General features: G+C 35.2%; 1 protein-coding gene across 4 annotated transcripts in view; it reads left to right on the plus strand.

Annotated features, from left to right (window-relative positions):
• KDM6A (lysine demethylase 6A) overlaps positions 1–20,358 on the plus strand; it is a 200,565-nt gene that overhangs the window by 115,087 nt on the left and 65,120 nt on the right. For all 4 annotated transcript variants that reach the window (XM_080794729.1, XM_080794730.1, XM_080794731.1 and 1 more), the window contains exons 7-8: positions 2,924–2,978; positions 7,001–7,035. In XM_080794729.1, the coding sequence (XP_080650855.1) occupies positions 2,924–2,978; positions 7,001–7,035 (90 nt within the window). The remainder of the gene's footprint in view (positions 1–2,923; positions 2,979–7,000; positions 7,036–20,358) is intronic.

Genomic DNA, 20,358 nt, shown 5'->3' on the forward strand with positions numbered 1-20,358 from the left:
CTCTATAAAAAGAAAATTGCCATAACATTAAAGAAATATGTTAGGTAAATCTTGCTTGGAAATTAATTTTCTGTAGAATGTTTTCTGCCTTGAGGTTTGTATATAGTCTTTGAACTACAGAAGCCTCTACCGCATGATAACTATTTCACACAGCAATAGTCAGTTTCATTACTGCAGTATTTCCGTGCGAGGTGCAGATGTTTCTTAGCTGCTTCTGTTGGTTTGCAGGGATGGGTGCTGGATATTTTACCATGGTATTTTCAGATCTCAGGGCTGATTATTATAATTGATAGTCATTTCTGCTGGCTTTTATGTTAATAGGTACATCTATTTTGCATCTGGTTTAGATATGAAAAATGAAACTCTGAGGTCATGTTGTCCCCACCCCAGTCCTTCATTTCCCTTCAGTTTACTGGAAAGTATATCATTGTTTTTCTTTTTATGGGGTAGTTTTATGTGGCTTTTCTTAGTTTCTTATACTTAGTAATTATTCTGTAAGTTCCTTCATTTTCACATGCATGTTTTTGAATATATTTCTGTTGCCAAGTAATTTTTCTATACGTCACTATTTGGAAATATTTAATATTTCATGATGTTGTGGATTTGAAAAGGTACATTAGTGGCTTCATTGGTGCTTTTAAGATTGATTAATACTTACATAAAACATGGTCCAGAATTGCTTCTGCCAGGTTTCATTGCATATTGATAGATGAAGTGTAGTCTAGGCAATTCGAATTATGCATCTCTCTGCTCTTTGTGAGATGTCTTTGTAATAGTAAAACTTAAATACTGCCATCTTGAAGACTTTCTTTGCAGGTCAGTTTGTATCCTTTGATGGCTCAGTTAGGAAAAGTCTGTCTTCTCTTCTCTATGTAAGCCGACGGGATAAATTAGACTCAGAAATGTAGTACAGTCTGAAAGTGTGGCTGCTGTGCTGCTCTTTTTGTCCAGGGGAAGGCAAGTGGTTATAAAGCAAGCTTTGCTTTCATAGTGCTCACTTTTTATTTTCTTTACTGAGGTATAGTTGACATACAGTGTTACATTAAATTCAGGTATACAAATACTCAGTTAAATAGTCTGGTTTCTGTTGCTGTGATAGCACACTAAAGGGTTGTTTGAGCATATATACAGTCTGCTTAGTAGGCCAAGGCAGAATAAATGCAGTTCTTTGTTGTTTTATTTCTTTTTAATAAAAGCAGTTCTTAAAGTGTTCAGATGTTGGTTTTGTTTTTTTTTTTTTTTTTTTCACTTAGTCAGCCATGACAAATAAGTTTCACTTTTGTTTCATTGACCATTGTATTCCTAGTGCCTGCATTGTCCTAAGGGCATTATAGATAACTTAACAAACATTTGTTAAATGAATTAAATATTTACTACTTAAGGGTCATAGTCATTTTGTTAGTGGTTTTCCCATTCAGAATATTACAGCCCTTAAATTTTAAAGAGTACTGCAAATGTAGGCCAGCCTCATTATGCTTGCACATAACAGACATTTGTGAAGGAATGATAGCTACTGTGTTCATACCAAACGATGCCTTCTAACCTTCCTTTCACTTTAACACTGGATAGCTGACATTAGTTTATTTTTGTTAATTGAGGGTTCTCGTTGACCAAGTGCAGTTTTGTTCATTCTGTATTGAAATACAGTACTGAAAACTTGCTAATGATTATTTCTCTTGATAAAGTCTTTCTGAGTTTATATCTGGAAGTTGTCATTATGCATGTCAATTTTCAGTTTGTCCAGTAGTTATAAAAAATACAACTATTTAGATATTTGGATTGTGGATAGGAGTGAGCTTATTGTGGTCAATTTTTAAAAATGGGTTTACACTTTGGGTGTTTATTACTTTTAATGCTAAAATCTTATAGGGACTCAGAAAATTTGAATATACATGTATGGAAATAATTTTTAGAAGAGTTCAGAGAGATTTACTTTTTTTTATCCTAAGGATTTTATACCAACTCTAGTACTTTTTTTTTTCTTAGTTTATACACTAGGTTTAATGTTGATAAAGTAGATGTCAAATGTTACCCCGTGTTCTTGATTGTGATTTGTATTCTTAGAAATTAGTGTTATCCATTGAATTTTAACATGCGTTTTTTGGTGAGGCTGATACGATGTTATTATACGTGGATATTGTAAAGTTAGTGGTTTAATATTGCCTACACAAAGAATAGTACATGCATTCTAAAAGGATAATTATATTTCATAGATGAACTTCAAGATAGGCTATTTGATGCATTCCTGCTACTATTTCAAGTAGTTTTAAAAGGCACCAAGTACAGGGGCCCCTGGGTGGCTTAGTTGGTTAAGCATCTGCCTTCGACTAGGGTCATGAACTCAGGATTCTGGGATCAAGCCCTGCGGCAGGCTCCCTGCTCAGTGAGGAGTCTGCTTCTCCTTTTCCCTCCCCCCTGCTTGTTCTCTCTCCCTCTCTCTCTAACAAATAAATAAAATCTTAAAGCACCAGATAAAATGATTATTGGAGAATCAATAAGGGTAGATAGTTTTAGCCTTCTTTTGTCATATATTTCATTTGTTTCTGAAGTTCATGTCTCATTTTGAGATAAACGGTGGTATTCTGACATTAATACCATTAAACTTTTACTTTCAGTTTTAAAGTAATGATTAAACTATTTAAACTGCTCTATAGCTGATACTGTTTACTTGAAGTTTCATAAAAACAGTTATACATAGGATAACTTGATAAAGTTTTTAATTCTCCATTCTCAGCTGTCTCAAGAAAGTAACCCAGCAGCCTGTTATCAGCAATAAATGTACAAAGTGATTCTAGTTGGTTGTCCGGTATGTTCTATTTGCATAGCGTAGTTTCATGATTATGTTAAACTTTACATACCTGAAAATTAAGACACATTTATATGACTGAATTTAGTGCACTGATTTTCTCATCTCTTCTTGCAGCATTTTCAGTTAGCTTTGGTTGACTGCAATCCCTGCACTTTGTCCAATGCTGAAAGTAAGTATTTTTACATAATAGTTTTCTACATGTATTCAGATCACCTCATGGCAAATAGTAGTAATGATGCTGATGTTGATAGTGATGATAGTGATAAGGTCCTGTGTAATTTTTCTTCTAGAATTGTTGGATCTAACTGTATTGGTTGCCATGGCTACTTGTACAAATGGAACATGTGAGACCAATTATTGTGAAAAGCTTGTGTCTAAAATAGATATGCCAGTGAACTGCATTGTTGAATTAAAATTGTCCGTACTAATGAACAAGATTGATTATTTGTGCATTAATTATATTGTAGATGAATTGGGGGATTAAAAATGGGGTTTACCAGTCTTTTAGGAAAAATGAGTATACAAAGATTCTTAAGTGATAGCTCACTGATTCCTGCTGTGTAGTATTAAAAAAAGATTGATAATTATGAATGCATTCTTTGATGTTTTTTATTGTACTTTTACATATATATATAAAGTTTGAAGCGACAGTTTTCAATTAATTAAAAAGGAATGTGCGTGAGAAACATCTTCTGCTACACTGGGTTTTTTTTTTTTCCCAGGCAATTATTTTCTACTTTTGTGTGTGTGTCTTTCCAGAAGCAGTTTGGTTTGATTATGATGTGTTTATCAATAAGTATGCGTTGGCATATTTAGTATAAAGCAGCCAATAAAAGTTTTAAGGATATTCATTGAGTTCAAGCTGGATTTCTTTAGAACTTTCTTGAAAAATAGGTATTAAAAAGTTGAATCATTCTTAATGAAAATTTCAGGTCAAAGGATTTTAGGTTTTAGAAAGTATTTTGCTCTGAGTGACTCATGTTCTAACTCTAGAGAATGTCATTAAGTGAAAAGTAGTGTCAGTGTTAAAAATGCCTGAGAAAATGATGGAGTACATGAAAAAGGCTATAGAAATTAGGATGTAACTTGACATTACATGAATTATGACATGGTTTGGATGAAATCATCATCTAAACCAGATCAATTATCTTATACTTCTACTAGAGGCAGTTTTCTGAGAAAACATAAAAGATTTCTGTTTTCTTTAAATGAAACTGATCAGTATATTGGCAGAAGAAATGTTGGGAAGGTAACAAGTGCAGCAATATTTTAGTTTCTAAGATGAGATTAGATTAGACAGAATTTAACTCACTGATAACTTACTGAAATGTTAATTTATATTTCCTTAATTATATAGGAATGAGAAAACAGCTCCTTTTCATTTGATTGATTATATCTAGTACCTTAAAGCAAACTCTCATAACTGACTAATATGTCAGTTTGAATGATAACTTCTGAGGGATGTTTCATAAATGCCAAACTAAATATTTTGGTAAATCCTCATTTTATTCTGTCCTGTTGAAGTTAAATCTCAGTTGTAAATCATTGCTCTTGCTTGAGGGGAGAGCACCTACATCTGTAGAATGAGCACCGTTGGACAGAAAACTACCTGTTGAACATGAAGAGGATGATTTGAACCATAATGAATACATCTTTAAGTTTACTCTGTCTCTATCTCTGTTGGTTGTTGAGAAAGGAAATAAGCGGGAGGGTGACCAACATCCTGTTTTTCCTAGGACTGAGGAGTTTGCCTGGTTTCAGGACTTTCTGTGCTACAAGGCTGGTTACTGTGATGGAAGGGAATGTGCTTTATTTAGAGACATTAGGCCATTATAATTCAGTTGATTTGGGTAGTTTATTTTAGGCTGTCTCTATGTGATTACATGATAACCACAATAATGGCTGATGTCTTACATAGCACTAACAAATGTAGACTAAGTACTTTGAGCCAGATACTATTACTATTTAAGTACCAGGCTCTTACTATCTTTGCAAAGCTTATTTCTCTTTGAATTTTTAACATCATCACCTATTTGTGTATGCCAGAGACCTTGACTATTCTTTGAAATCTTACATATTACTTGTGATACTGCAAAGATCAGAAGGTTATAGAAAAGAAAGTAAGCTTTTAAAAAAAGTCTGTATGAGATATTTTTATCTTATGGCACAATTCATTTATGCAATTAAAAAGTAAGTAGATACACTTACTGCTTCTAGAGCTTTTTAAGAGGGGTTAATTACAGTTGGTGTTTTAAAAAGTAGAATCGTGGCATGGTGATGATGATGGCCCCTTGGGATAAAATTGTTTCCTCTAGATTTAATTAATTCTTTTAACTCTAAAAATAATGTATAGTTTCTGAATAAAGTTCATTTCAGAACCTTTTAAAGCAATATTTGTTAACCATTTCCACTTCTAATTGAGACTTAGCCAAGTGGAGCTTTTTCTTAGTTGTATGGTTATGTTCCACTTGAAGAGGACTTTGAAGAATTTAAATATGTAGTGGTTTTCACATTATAAAAGATGACACTGGATTTAGGAATTCATTGCATAGGAAAGCCCTAGAGAGAGGGGCAAGGTACTGAGCTTGGAGGAAGTTTGGGGTGATGGTAGGATGCTAGCTAGTTGCTGTTCTTTTCTTCCTTTTCACCTTTATTAGAGAAGTAAGAAGATTGGGGAAGATGAGACTAGATTTTTCCATCTCTTTCTCATTTTCTTAACCTGTAACCCAGTCTCTCTCCATTGATGTAGTGAGGTAAAATTTGGAACTGGAATCTGAAGGGAGAGCTGTGTTGGAAAAGGGGGTTGGAAAATAAGAAAAGCCCTCAACAGATGTAGGTAGAGAGGTTATCTATATATGTAGAACTTTTATTATTATTTTTATGCATCGTTCACAAAAAGCTGATTTCATCTTCTAAAGATATTTTTATTTTGCCTCATCTCTGATTAGTTAATGTGTGATATTTAACAATTATTTATGTAAAGATGCAGTTTTACTTTTGATCTAAAAATGTTTGATTTTAAAGTTCATCATGTATTTCATTTGTTTTGTTCTTTATGGTTAGTTAGTTTAGTTCTTCCCAGATATTAGTCTAGGGAACAGGTATAAGAGTCCATTGCAGAACTGATTAAAAAGGCGACTTTGCAGGGCATGCTCCAGGCTCATTGAATCATAATCTCAGGAATCTCTATTTTTAACAGTCCTCCCAGGTGCATCTTACAGTTAGAGGAATCAGTGAGAGAGTTAGTTCATGGTGCATCCAGCAGTGAATACTTGATGGTAGTCCTGTGGAACTTGTTTTCAAGGATCCACACAAACATTTTTGCATATAAATTTGAAAGGCTCCCGGACTCCTGAAATCCAGCTATGAAATCCAGGTAGATAGAACATTAAAAAAAGAGTTGTCATTGAAGAATGAAAGTTACAGTATTGAAGTAACTAGAATCCAGTTTTGATTCCTGGTTCATTGTTGGCTTTTGTTGAATCATTCATACTTTGGTGATGCAGTATCAAGGAGAGCTGCAAACAAAAGCTGAACTATATTCTTACTTGATTTTCCAGACATATTTGTTCATCTTGGGACTGTTACTGTTCTTGCCTTCTAAGTGGTTTTTGGCTTTTTTTTTTTTTTTTTTAATAATTCTGAAGAACTGATAGAGAAATGCAACAGCTCATTTCCTCTGTGTGTTATTATGAGCATCATCCTGCTTTATGACTTCTTTATAAATGTTGTTATGAAATGTGGTATAAGGAATTAGAGGCTTTCTTTGGTTTTTATATATATATATTTTTTTATCAGATATTGGCTTTACCATATTGACTTGGAACTCTGTTTAAATACCATGTTTTGAAATGCACAGATTATAGGCGTTTTCTCTGTTTGCTTCATCTTGCATATCTGAACTTTGTAAGGAGTATAGTCACTTGCTGTAGATTTTAATGTAAATTTTAATAATTATACTGACAAAATTTGATAGTGACCAACAGTGAATACATGTGGCATATGTGGCGTCTTATGTTCATGTTCTTTAGTGTGTTTGCTTGTATATTGTTTTATTAAAAATAAAAGTTATGTCTCATTATTTAATCTCTATAGTGTAGATTGTGCTTATGTTTGACATTTTATATTATTACTTAATTTACCCCAAACACTATTATATTGGTATTGATTTTTTTTCCATCATCTTTGCAGTTCAGTTTCACATTGCCCACTTATATGAAACCCAGGTAAGTGTTTTAACTTACCTTACTTAAAAGTGATCGCCCATATCATTGTAAGTGAAGTCAGACATACATACAATTTAATGGGATTCTGGGCATTATCTCCTTCACATATTTTATACGCATTAAATGTGATCAAGATTTTACGTAGTGAAACAGTACTTGCTGTATATTAGGAAGTTTCATTTGATACGTTTTGCCTCCAAACCTGAAGTATCTGCAGCCTTTAATGACTATATGTAAGATTCCTCTTAACTCTTGATGTGGAATGCCTAGTTTTCTTTGCAGAACGTTTATAGATAGTTGTTATAATGCATTGTTTTAGTTTTATTTGTTCTTAAGATTAAAATATTCCTTCCACGTGTCACCATTTGAAAGGCATAGTAGAGTTACCTCTTGATCTCAATCCTTTTATGGTTGCTGTACTTGAAAAAACCTTTTCAGTTTAATTTTAGAACATTTTGGTTTTGTGTATGGAAGATTTTGCTAAGTTGTGTGATAAAAGGTATAACACATAGACATTTATTCTTGGCAGTGGGATGGAAAATCAGTTACACGTTGGTATGAGTAAAATATTAAGTAATCAGAGTTTACCCCAAATATAAATTTTATAACTACTTTTTGGGGAAAAATACTGTTATATTTGTACATCTATTTTTGTAAGGTCTGTTTAGTTTCAGGGCTATCATGGGGTGCTTGAAAAAATTAACATCAGATTCCTGGACACTTCCATCTGCTCTCCCTCCCCCCCAAAACACACATAGGTGTGTGCCCACTGAATAAGACTTTATGCACACTCAGGTTTGGATACCCTACTAATCTAGGGATTTCGTCCACCTTGAGAAGATTCATGTGAGAATTTCATTACCTTGTGGATTGGAGTCTTCACCTGCCAGTGTTAATCTTAGCCTCTTGCCAACTGCTGATTTTTGCCAAATCAGCAAAGGCCCCAAGGTGAAAGCAGCTACAGAACTCAGCTCCCTCTCCAGAGTTGTTCTTTCCTTGGAGACTTCGCTCCTTCTGTTCTCATTACTTCAGTGCTCTCTGCTGCCTTCAAAATGAGAAGTTCTGATTTTCTTTTTCCCCTAAAATTTTCTAGTTCTTAGTGAGATTACTGGTCTGTTACTAGCTGAAGCAGAAGTTTTCTCACTTTTATTTTTTACTTCTTTATTTAGCTTTTTGAGGGGGGATAAAGAGGTGAGGGGAGGTTTCAAGGGGGAGAAAGAGAGAATCTGAAGCAGGCTCCAGGCCTAGCGTGGAGTTGGACATAGGGCTTGATTTCATGACCCTGAGATCATGATCTGAGCCAAAACCAAGAATTGGATGCTTAACTGACTGAGCCACCCAGGTGCCCCATTCTCACATTTATTTATTTATTTATTTATTTATTTATTTATTTATTTTAAAGATTTTATTTATTTATTTGACAGAGATCACAAGTAGGCAGAGAGGCAGGCAGAGAGAGAGAGAGAAGGAGGAAGCAGGCTCCCTGCTAAGCAGAGACCCCGATGCGGGGCTTGATCCCAGGACCCTGGGATCATAACCCAAGCCAAAGGCAGAGGCTTTAACCCACTGAGCCACCCAGGTGCCCCTTTATTTATTTTTTTAAAGATTTTATTTATTTATTCATGAGAGATACAGAGGCAGAGGCAGAGGGAGAAGCAGGCTCCCCACAGAGCAGGGAGCCTGAGGTGGGACTCTGTCCCAGGACCCTGGGATCATGACGGGAGCCGAAGGCAGATGCTTAACCAATTGAGCCATCCAGGTACCCTCTCACCCTTATTTGTTTATTTTTTTTTTAAGATTTTATTTATTTATTTGACAGAGACCACAAGTAGGCAGAGAAACAGGCAGAGAGAGGAGGAAGCAGGCTCCCCGCTAAGCAGAGAGCTCGATGCGGGGCTCAATCCTAGGACCCTGGGATCATGACCTGAGCCGAAGGCAGAGGCTTTAACCCACTGAGCCACCCAGGCGCCCCTCACCTTTATTTTTAATGAGAGTTTTTGCTGGTCATGGGGTTCTGTTTTATTATTTGATCACTTTGGAATTTATGTTCCATTGTCTCTGGCTTTCATTGTTTCTGATGAGAAGTTGTTGGTATTAATCTTTTAATCTTGTGAAGGTACTGTGGGGACAGGGCCCTCCCTCCATTGATTCTTTCATTTGGTAACAAAATGATGAGAACAAAATTTATGGCAAGCAGAGTATATAATTATTAGATGACAAAAGATGATACTGTAAGCATATGAAAAGATTGAAAAATCCCTATTCCAGTACTTAAAACAAGGGTTTTCATTTTTAGGTAAAAATTTAAGAAAAGCAAAAATGCCTCCCTCTCTACCTAGCTATAGAAAGTTACTTTCAGCTGATTTATATGACTATATTTATGAATATAGAATTTTAAAATGTAAATTTAAGTAGTCATACATGCTTTGTGGCTACTGCTAGGTAACCAAATAGTTCAGTGAAAGTTTCTTTATATAGAAAGTCTTCTGTTAATAAATATAGAAATAATTTACTATTGTTTTATAAGCGCTGAGGGCGCTGTCGCCACATTACCTTCATAGGATTAAACAGGAAGACCATGATTAAGACAAAAGTGAGGGAATACTTTTTTAACAGGAGTGATTAAGGTAGGCCTCTCTGAATAAGCGTTACTTGGGCTGAGTCCTGAATGGAGAGAAGGAGCCAGTGATAAAAATCAGTTGGGGCTGATGGAGTGGAGTGCGTGTGTGTTGCTGGGTCATTCTAATAAAGAGGTGTTACCAACTATAGTGGCTTTGTGGTACTGAATTTATGTTTGAAAGACAAAAAGGAGGCCTATTTTAGAAATGGAAGTGTAGGGTTTTTTTGTTTCTTTAAGATTTTTTTGGTTAAATTTCATGATAAATCTGGGTTGGGTTATTTTATTTTTCAGCTTTATTGAAGTGTAATTGGCAAATAAAATTGTAAGATAAACTGCACAATGTGATGATTTGATATACATACGTATAGTGAAAGGATTTCTCCCGTCAAGTTAATTAACACACCCATCACCTCATATATCCCCTCTCCCCCTGAGATCCTACACATATATGATACCAAACACTGTTTGTCTTTCTCTGGCTTATTTCACTTAGCATAATGCCTTTCACGTTTATCCATGTTGTTGCATACTTCCTTTTTTAAGGCTGAAATACTATTCCATTATATTTATATACCACATTTTCTTGATCTGTCTTTTTTTTTTTTTTAAAGATTTTATTTATTTGAGAGAGAGAGAGGAAGTACAAGAAGGGGGAAGGGCATGGAGAAGGAGACTCCTCACTGAGCAGGGAGCTAGACGTGGGGTCCAGTCCCAGGACCCCAAGATCATGAACTGACCCAAAGGCACACGCTTAACCAACTGAGCCACCCAGGCGCACTTTTCTTGATCCATCTTTTGACAGATACTTAAACATTGTTTCCATACCTTCGCTATTGTCCGTAATGCTGCATTGCACATGGGAGTACAGATTATCTCTTTGAGATGTGGTTTTTGAGATCTGTTTTCAGATATGGTTTTGTTTCCTTTGAAAATATACAGACAAGTGGAATTGCTGGATGATATGGTACGTCTGTTTAGGTATGGATAATTTTAATGGGTTGCCATCTCCCAAACACCTGTTCTTAGTAGATCTTAAAATCAGATTCTTAGGTTTCTGTGTATATTAACACACCATCTCTAAATAAAGTTAACTTTGTTCCTCCATATAATGTCATCTGTCCAAGTAAATATATTAAGAATTATTCTTGGAAAGTTTTATCAGTTAGTTTTTAATGTTTTTATTTAAATTCCAGTTAGTCAGCATACAGTGTGATATTAATTTCAGTGTACAATATAGTGATTCAACACTTCCCATTCATCACCCAGTGCCCATCACAACAGATGCACTCCTTAATCCCCACACCTATTTAGCCTATTCCCTCGACCTCCCTTCTGGTAACTATCAGTTAGTTTTCTAAGGTTAAGTCTGTTTCTTGGTTTGCCTTTGCTCTTTTGTTTCTTAAATTCCACATATGATTGAAATCATCTGGTGTTTGGCTTTTTCTGTCTCACTTATTTCACTTAGCATAATACTCTCTAGCTGCAGCCACATCATTGCAAATGGCAAGATTTCATTCTCTTTTATGGCTGAATAATATTCCATTATATATATATGTGTGTGTGTGTGTATATGTACACACATACCACATCTGCTTCATTCATCAGTTGATGCACACTTGGGCTGTTTTGATAATTCGGCTATTATAGATAATGTTGCTATAAACACAGGGGTGCATGTATCTCTTTGAATTTGTATTATTCTTTGGGTCAGTACCCAGTAGTGCAATTACTAGATCATAGGGTAGTTCTGTTTTTAACTTCCTGAGGAATTTCCACACTGTTTTCCAGTGTCTGCACCAGTTTGCATTTTCGCCACCAGTACAAGAGGGTTCCCGTTTAACCACATCCTCACCAAAACCTGTTGTTTCTTGTGTTGCTGGTTTTAGCCATTCTGACAGGTTTAAGGTGATACTGTAGTTTTGATTTGCATTTCCCTGATGGTGAGTGATGCTGAGCATCTTTTTCGTGTGTCTTTTGGCTATTTACATGTCTTCATTGGAAAAGTGTCTATTCATGTCTTCTGCCCATTTTTTAATTGGATTATTTGTGTTTAGGGTGGCTATGGTATAAGATCTTGGTATAGTTTGCATAGTAACCCTTTACCAGATATGTCCTTTGCAAATATCTTCTCCCATTCTGTAGGTTGCCTTATAGTTTTGATGATTGTTTCCTTTGCTGTGCAGAGCTGTTTGTTTTGCTGCAGTCCCAATAGTTCATTTTTGCTTTTCTTTCCCTTGCGTCAGGAGACCTATCTAGAAAAAAGTTGCTATGGCTGATGTCAAGGAAATTACTGCCTGTGCTTTCTTTAAGGACTTTTATGGTTTCAGATCTCACTTTTAGGTCTTTAATCCACTTTGAGTTTATTTTTGTGTATGATGAAAGAGAATGGTCCTAGTTCTTTTTTTTTTTGCATGTTCAGTTTTCCCAGTTCCATTTGTTGAAGAGACTGACTTTTTCCCAGTGGCTATTCTTTCCTGCTTTGTTGAAGATTAATTGGCCATGTAACTGCAAGTCCATTTCTGGGTTTTCTGTTCTGTTCTGTTGATCTGTGTGTCTGTTTTTGTGCCAGTACTATAGTGTTTTGATTATTGCAGCTTTGTAATATATCTTGAAGTCTATAATTGTGATGCCTCCAGCTTTTCTTTTTCAAGGTTGCTCTGGTTATTCAGGGTCTTTTGTGGTTCCATGCAAATGTTAGGATTGTTTGTTGTAGCTCTGTGAAAAATGCTGCTGGTGTTTTGATAGGGATTGCTTTAATTATGTGGATTGCTTTGGGTGGTATAGGCATTTTAACAATTTTTGTTCTTCCAGTACATGAGCATGGAATGTCTTTCCATTTGTTTGTGTCATCTTCAGTTTCTTTCACTGCTGTTTTATAGTTTTCATAGTACAGGTCTTTCACTTCTTTGGTTAGGTTTATACCTAGGTATCTTGCTTTTGGTGCAGTCGTAAATGGTATTGATTCCTTAATTTCTCTTTCTGCTGCTTCGTTGTTCAAATGATTTGTTTGCTGTATAGAAATGAAACAGATTTCTGTACATTGATTTTATATCCTATAACTTTACTGAATTTGTTTATCAATTCTGGCATTTTTTTTTTTTTTGTGGATTCTTTCAGGTTTCTTATATATCAGGTAATCTGCAAATAGCGGAAGTTTGACTTCTTCCTTGCCAATTCAGATACTTTTGATCTTGTTGTCTGGTTCCTGTGAGTAGGACTTCCAGTACTGTGTTGAATGAAAGTGGTGAGAGTGGACATACGTGTCTTATTCCTAATTATAGAAATAAAGCTCTTAGTTTTTCCCCATTTAAGATAATGTTAAGTATGGGTTTTGTTCATATATGGCCTTCGTTATATTGAGGTATTCCTCTAAACCTGCTTTTTAGAGGTTTTTTTTTTTAATCATGAGTGGATGTTGTGCTTTATCAAATGCTTTTTCTGTGTCTTTTGAAGTGATCCTGTAGTTCTTCCGTTTTCTCTTGTTAGTTGATGTTATCACGTTGATTGATTTGCAAATATTGAACCACCCTTCCAACCCAGGAATAAATCCCACTTGATCTTGGTGAATGATTTTTTTAATGTATTGTTGAATTTGGTTTGCTAGTATTTTGTTGAGGATTTTTGCATCTGTTTTCATCAGAAATATTGGCCTATATTTCTCTTTTTTGTGTGTGTCTTTATCTGATTTTGGTATCTGGGTAATGCTGCCCTCATAGAATGAATGTGGAAGATTTCCTTCCTTTTCTTTTCTTTCTTTTTTTTGGGGGGGGGTGTTGTTTGAGGAGAATAGGTATTAACTCTTTTTAAATGTTTGGTAGAATTCACCTATGAAGCCATCTGGTTCTGGACTTTTGTTTTTTGGGAGTTTTTTGATTATTGATTCTGTTTGTTTGCCAGTTATCAGTCTGTTTTTTCTGTTCCTGTTTTTAGTTTTGGTAATTTATGTTTCCAGGAATTTATCCATTTCTTCTAGGTTGTCCAGTTTATTGGCATATAGTTTTTCATCATAATAGCCTTAAAATTGTTTGTATTTCTATGGTGTTGGTTGTTATTTTACCTGTCTCATTTGTGTTTTTATTTGGGTCCTTTTTCTTTTCTTTTTGATAAGCCTGAGTAGAGGTGTATTAATTTTATCTATTTTTTTCCAAGAACCAGCTCCTCGTTTCACTGATTTCTATTGTGTTTTTCATTTCTGTATCATTTATTTTTGCTCTAATCTTTATTATTTCCTTCCATCTGCCAGCTTTAGGCTTCATTTGTGGTTCTTTTTGTCCTTTAGGTCCTTTAGGTATAAGGTTAGGTTGAGACTTTTCTTGCTTCATGAAGTAGTTCTGTGTTGTTGTATACGTCCCTCTTAGAACCCACTTTTGCTGCATTCCAAAGGTTTTGGACCTTTGTGTTTTATTTTCATTTGCTTCCATATATTTTTTTTTTATTTCTTTGATTTCCTGGTTGACCCATCCGTTATTTAGTATCAGGTTATTTAACCTCCGTATATTGGTGGTCTTTGCAGATTTTTTTCCCGTGATTGACTTCTAGTTTCATAGCGTTAGGGTCAGAAAAAGGGCATGGTATGATTTTGATCTTCTTGATTTTGTTGAGTCCTGTTTTGTGGCGTAATATGTAATCTGTTCTGGAAAATGTCCCATGTGCACTTGAAAAGAATGTGTATTCTGCTCTTTTAGGATGGAAGGTTTGGAATGTATCTGTTAAATCCATCTTGTACCATGGTTTCCTTTGTTTTTCTCTTCAGTTGATCTGGTCATTGATGTAAGTGTGGTGTTAAGTCCCCTACTATTATCATATTATTATGGATTAGTTCCTTTCTGTTTATTATTGTGTTATATATTTGGGTGCTCCCATGTTGGGTGCATAAATATTTATAATCTATTTTCTTTTTGGATTGTCCCCTTTATTATTATAAAGTGTCTCTCTTTGCCTCTCATTACAGTCTTTGTTTTAAAGTCTAGTTTATTTGATATAAGTATTGCTAGGCAGGCTTTCTTTTAACAACCATTTGCGTGATAAATGTTTTTCCATCCCCTTACTTTCAGTCTGCCTGTGTCTTGAGGTCTAAAACCAGTTTCTTCTAGGCAGCATATAGACAGATCTTGTTTTTTTAATCCATTCTGTTACCGTTTGTCTTTTGATTGGACCCTTTATTCCATTTTCATTCAAAGTAATTATTGATATGTGTTTATTGCCAGTTTATTACTTGTGTTGTGGTTGTTACTGGAGATTTTCTCTGATCCTTATGATTCTTTCATGGTTTTCTGGTTTTCTTTAGTGACTTATTTGGATTTCTTTCTCTTAGTTCTTTGCGTATCTATTATTCTTTGATTTGTAGTTACTGCTGGGTTTGTATATGACATCATCTGCTTATAGTAGTGTCTATTAACTTTATGGCTGTTTAAGTTTGAACCTGTTCTTTACTCCTGTTCTCCCCATGTTTTAGGTATATGTTGTTATTTTACATCCTTTTATTTTGTGTGTTCCTTGACTGATTTTTTTTAACAGAAATACTCATTTTTACTGCTTTTGTGTTTCCTACTTTCATACTGTCACTTTTGGTTTTTCTTTTCCACTCAGAGTCCCCATTTAGTATTTTTTGCTGGGCTGGCTTAGTGGTCACAAACTCTTTTAGTTTTTGTTTGTCTGTGAAACTCTGTCTCTCCTTCTGTTCTGAATGTTAGCCTTGCTAGATAGAGTATTCTTGACTGCACATTTTTCCTACTCGGTGCTTTAAATATATCCTGTCAGTCCTTTCTGGCTTGGAGAGTTTTCTGCTGAAAAATGAGCTGTTAGCCTTATGGGTTTTCTGTTATAAGTAACTGTCTTCTTTTGTCTTGCTGCTTTTAAATTTTTTTCCTTATTACTACACTTTGCCAGTTTAGTTATATTTTTTGGTGTGGGTCTGCTTTTGTTGACTTTAATGGGACTTCTCTGTGCTTCCTGGATCTGGATAGCTGTTTTCTTCCCCAGGTAAGGTGAAGTTTTCAACTATTATTTCTTCATATAAGTTTTCTGCCCTCTTTTCTCTCTCTCTGGGACTCCTGTAATACAAATGTTACTGTGTTTCATGGAGTCACTGAGTTCCTTAAGTCTATTCTCGTATTGTATAATTCTTCTTTTTCTCTTTTGTTCAGCTTCATTGCTTTCCTTTACTTTGTTGTTTCAGACATTAATTCATTCCTTTGTTTCTTCCAGCCTGCTGTTCATTGCATCAAGCATGTTTCTAATCTCACTTATTGTACAATGCATCTTCGATTCTTTTGTAACTCTTTCATTTATGTGGTGGGGGTCTCACTGATGTCTTCCATTCTTTCTCAAGTTCAGGTGAGTATCTTTATGATCACTGATTTAAGGTCTCCATCAGTTCTGTTACTTATATCTGTTTTGCCTACATCTCTGGCCATGCATGTCCTTATCTTGTTCTTTCATTTGGGATAAATTGCTGTCTTATTTTGTCTAAGTCCGTGCCTTCTTCTCTGTATTAGAAAAGCCAGTTATGTCTCCTGCACCTGAAAGTAATGGCCTTACGAAGAAGAGGTCATGTCGTGCCCCAGAGTTTCGTGCTTCAGGGAATGTCTCTGGTGTGTGCTACAGGCACTGTGCTGTTGTGTTCTGGCTGCTCTAAACTTCAGGCCAGTTATCTGCAGAGATTCTCTTTGCCAGTCCTGGGCAGTTTTGGTCCCTGGCCTGAATGTGGCAAGTTTTAACTAGTTGTACTCCGTTCTGCTTGTGAAATGAGACCTGTCATCACCTCCACTGGAACTGAGACCCTGCAGAACTTTCTCGTCGGCACCTGTGGTGTGGGGAGGGGTTTGTTTTGGTCTTTTGGGGGAGGGGTCCATGGTGCTGGGACTGAGGTAAGCGTGACTGAGAAGGGGCAGTTCCACCAGAATGGGGGTGGGGCAGGGTGGGGCTGAGTGTTAAGTTATTTAGGCAGCCAATATCTGAATTGCAGTGGTTCCTGCTGGTAGTGTCTCCGTTCTTTTGCTGAGTGGTAGGGGAGTGAAATGGTGCCAGCCAGATGCCTTGTTTCCAGAGAGGTCTCTCCCCAGAATGCTGCCTCTCATGGGCATGCTCTGAGAAGAGCAGATCTCCCCGTTGTGTGCTCCAGGCACTCTTAAGATCATTGTTTCCATGCTGTATGTCTCTGGGTTGTTTGCCTACCTTTTCTCCAAGAACAGCCTCAGTAACCTCTGGACTCTCCCAGAGCCCAGCCCAGTGCAGTCACTGATACTTTAAACTCCAGGTTTAAGCCCCTCAGTTGCAAAAATATCATAAATTCAGCTCCTCTCATTTTCCAAGCCAGTGGCATTGGGGAGATTTTTCCTTATGCATTCCCGTGTGCCCCTCTCACTCTCTCACCCTTCTTCCTGACCACAGCTCTACTCAGTCTGCAGCAGCCACTGTCTGTTTCTGCCTTAAACCACATCTTCACATTTTTCTGCCTTCAATGTTGCCTTGTCTGTACCTTTAGTTGTGGTGTTTTTTTCTGCCAGTCTTCAGGTTGATATCTGGGGCATTTAAGATGATTTGATAGTGATGTTATTTGTGTTCATGGGAGGAGGTGAGCCAAAGGTCCTCCTACTTTGCGGCCATCTTTGAGGGAAGTCCTCTATCAGTTATTTAATTTACCTCTCCCATTTTATTAGCTGAGACTCTAGAACCACTTTTTTATAACAGTAGTAGTAGTAGTAGTAGTAATTGGCCTTTTCCTTGAATTTAATGAAATAACTTGAACAGTTTGCCATCTGAATTCTTAATTAGCCTTTAAAGATGAAAGATACAGAATTTTCCCTTTTAATTTTTTTTTATTAAAGCATTACTTATTTTTTAATAGATAACCCAAAATGAAAGTGCTTGAAAGAATACACAGTGAAGTAGCCTCCTCATTCCTTTTCTGTAACAGCCTATTCCCCTCCCCAGACTTTTTCTCTCCCCTCCCCATTTCATATCTTTCCAGAGAAATCCATGTATGTATAAGCAGATCCATTTATGTGTTTGCATGTATATTCATTTTTCTTAATTTTATTGAAACATTAGCCAATTATGTGTGTTCTCACTTGACCTTACATAAATTGTTTAAGTTAGTATTATATTTTGGAAATCATTCCATATCAGTGCATGTAGAGCTGTATCACGTCAGTTTGCATAAATGCACTGTAACTAATTTCATTATTTTTCCCTTGAGGGATAGTTAAAATAATGTTGTGAATAACACTGTTTATAAGAATCATTAGTTTCATTTTGAACCTTCCCTTCTAACTGTCCAGCATTAGTTTATTACCAAAACACTGTAGATTGATTTCACTTATGTGCATTATAGAAATCCAAAAATTCTGAAGAAAGAGAAATTCCAGTTGATATTTAAAGATGCAGTAAGTATGCTATGAATATGTAGGGTCAAGAATGATTCAATGCAAGGAAATCTGTTACTAAAACAAAAATCAGTGTAAGGAAAACTTTTTTTTTTTTTTAAAGAAATTAATAATGTGAAAAGGAAAGCAAAACAGTAGACCTAATTAATAGATCAAAACCTTAGTTCTCTGAAAAAATTAAGAATAGATAATCTGCTAGGTAATTTGATCAAGGGAATAAAAGAGAAAACACACAAAATAAGGTAACCATGAAAACAGAATAAATTAGAGCTATAATACGAGACTACTAAGCAGACCTCTGTGAAAATGAATTAAAAATTTAATGACATGGACTACTTCCCAGGGAAATATAGATTAGCAAAATTGACCTCATTAGAAAATTATAAAAAGTCAGTTTCTGTAAAAGAAATAGGGAAAATTAAGTAATGCCCTACAGAAAGCACCATGGCCAGATGGTTTTACAGGGGAATTCTACCAAGCCTTTAAAGACCTAATAATTCTAATACTTTATACATGTTCCAGAGCTATGGAAATGAAAAACTTCTCCCTCTCTTCCTTCATTTCTCTTTATAAAAGGGGGGAAGTTGTTAGCAGCTTTTAATCTGACTTGAGAGACATTTGTGTTTGGTAATAGAGTCCTTTCTGAACTTGATGATTCTGTAGCATATTTCAAAAATATAATGGAAACAAAATCCCTGATTCTAAAAACTAACTACAAACCATAGTGCTTTCGTATCTTCTTTTTTTTAATTGTAAAATATATGTGACATAAATTTTACCATTTTAGCCATTTTTAAGTTTATTGTGTGATTAAGTACATTCACATTGTGGAACCATCACTACCATTCATCTCCAGAGTTTTTTCATCATCCCAGACTGAATCTCAGTACCCATTAAACAATAAGTTCTCATTCCTCCTTCCACCCAGCCCCTGGCAATCAACTGTTCTACATTCTGTCTCTGTGAATTTAACTATCTCATGTAAGTGGAATCTCATTGTCTTTTTGTGCCTGGTATATTTCATTTAGCATATTATCTTTAGGTTTGTACATGTTGTAGCATGTATGAGAACTTAACTCTTTTTTGAGGCTTAATAATATTTCATTGTTGTATGTACACACTATATTTTGTTTATCCATTCATCTATTGGTGGACACTTGTGTGGCTTCCACCTTTTGGCTATTGATAATGCAGCTATGAATATGAGTGTGCAAATAGCTGTTTGAATCCCTGCTTTTAATTCTTTTTGATGTGTAACTAGGAGTGAAATTACTGGATTTTTATGATAATTCTACATTTAATTTTTTGAGGAACCATAATATTGTTTTTCCCCATTTCTCCGTTTGAAGCAAGTGTACCTGATAAAAATAGTACAAAAGGGAAGCAATATATGGGCCAATATCAGTAATAAATATTGGTGTAAAAGTACTAAGTAGAAATTTAGCAAACAAAATTATTACCTCATTGAGTCGGCTTGAGGGGATAGGGTTTCTAATCAACACATCTGATACAAGTTTAGAAACCAATTATAATAATGAAATATAAGATACAGAATAAAATGTTTTAGCTCATACTGAAATGAATAATTCTGTATAAATAATTATAAATGCTTTAAGAAAATGAATATAAATGAATTTATATTGCATATTTATATTTGAATTTATTTATATTCATTTATAAATGAATTATGATAGTACAAATTGTGAATATAAATGGCAAATAAATGGAAGAAAGGGTACACTTTTTTACTTATGGAGAATTTCAGTCAATGAATGAGGAAAGATGACTATCTCTCACAAGGTGGTACTTAACTAATTTCCAAGGGACATTCTTCAAAGTAACTAGCCAGTACTTTCTGTGTGTCGAGGTGCTGGAAATTAAAAACAGAGGATCTGTCCCAGATGGGAGGAGAATAAGGAGACATGCAACCTGAACATAGTATGGGATCTTGGATTATCTCTTGGACAGTTGGTGAAATTGGAATAAATTGGAATAAATTATGTAGGTTAATAGTGTTGTATCAGTGTTAATTCTGTCAGTCTTTTCATGTATTTTGAAGCTCTTTTATTGTTACTCTTACGTCATGATGCTCTTTATCATTATGAAATATTTTTTTTTATCCCTGGTAATAATCTTTGTCTTGAAGCCTACTTAATCTGATCTGAATCTGGTCACTTCAGCTTTCTAATGCTTAGTTGTTTGCATGGTATCGTTTTCATCCTTTTATTTCAACCTTCTTGTGTGTTTATATGTAAAGCGCATCTCTTACGGTATATTTTTGGGTCTTTTCTAAATCTTTTCTGGACATCTTTTTTT

Source organism: Martes martes (genome assembly GCF_963455335.1).
Source record: "Martes martes genome assembly, chromosome: X".
NCBI classification, from domain to species: domain Eukaryota; kingdom Metazoa; phylum Chordata; class Mammalia; order Carnivora; family Mustelidae; genus Martes; species Martes martes.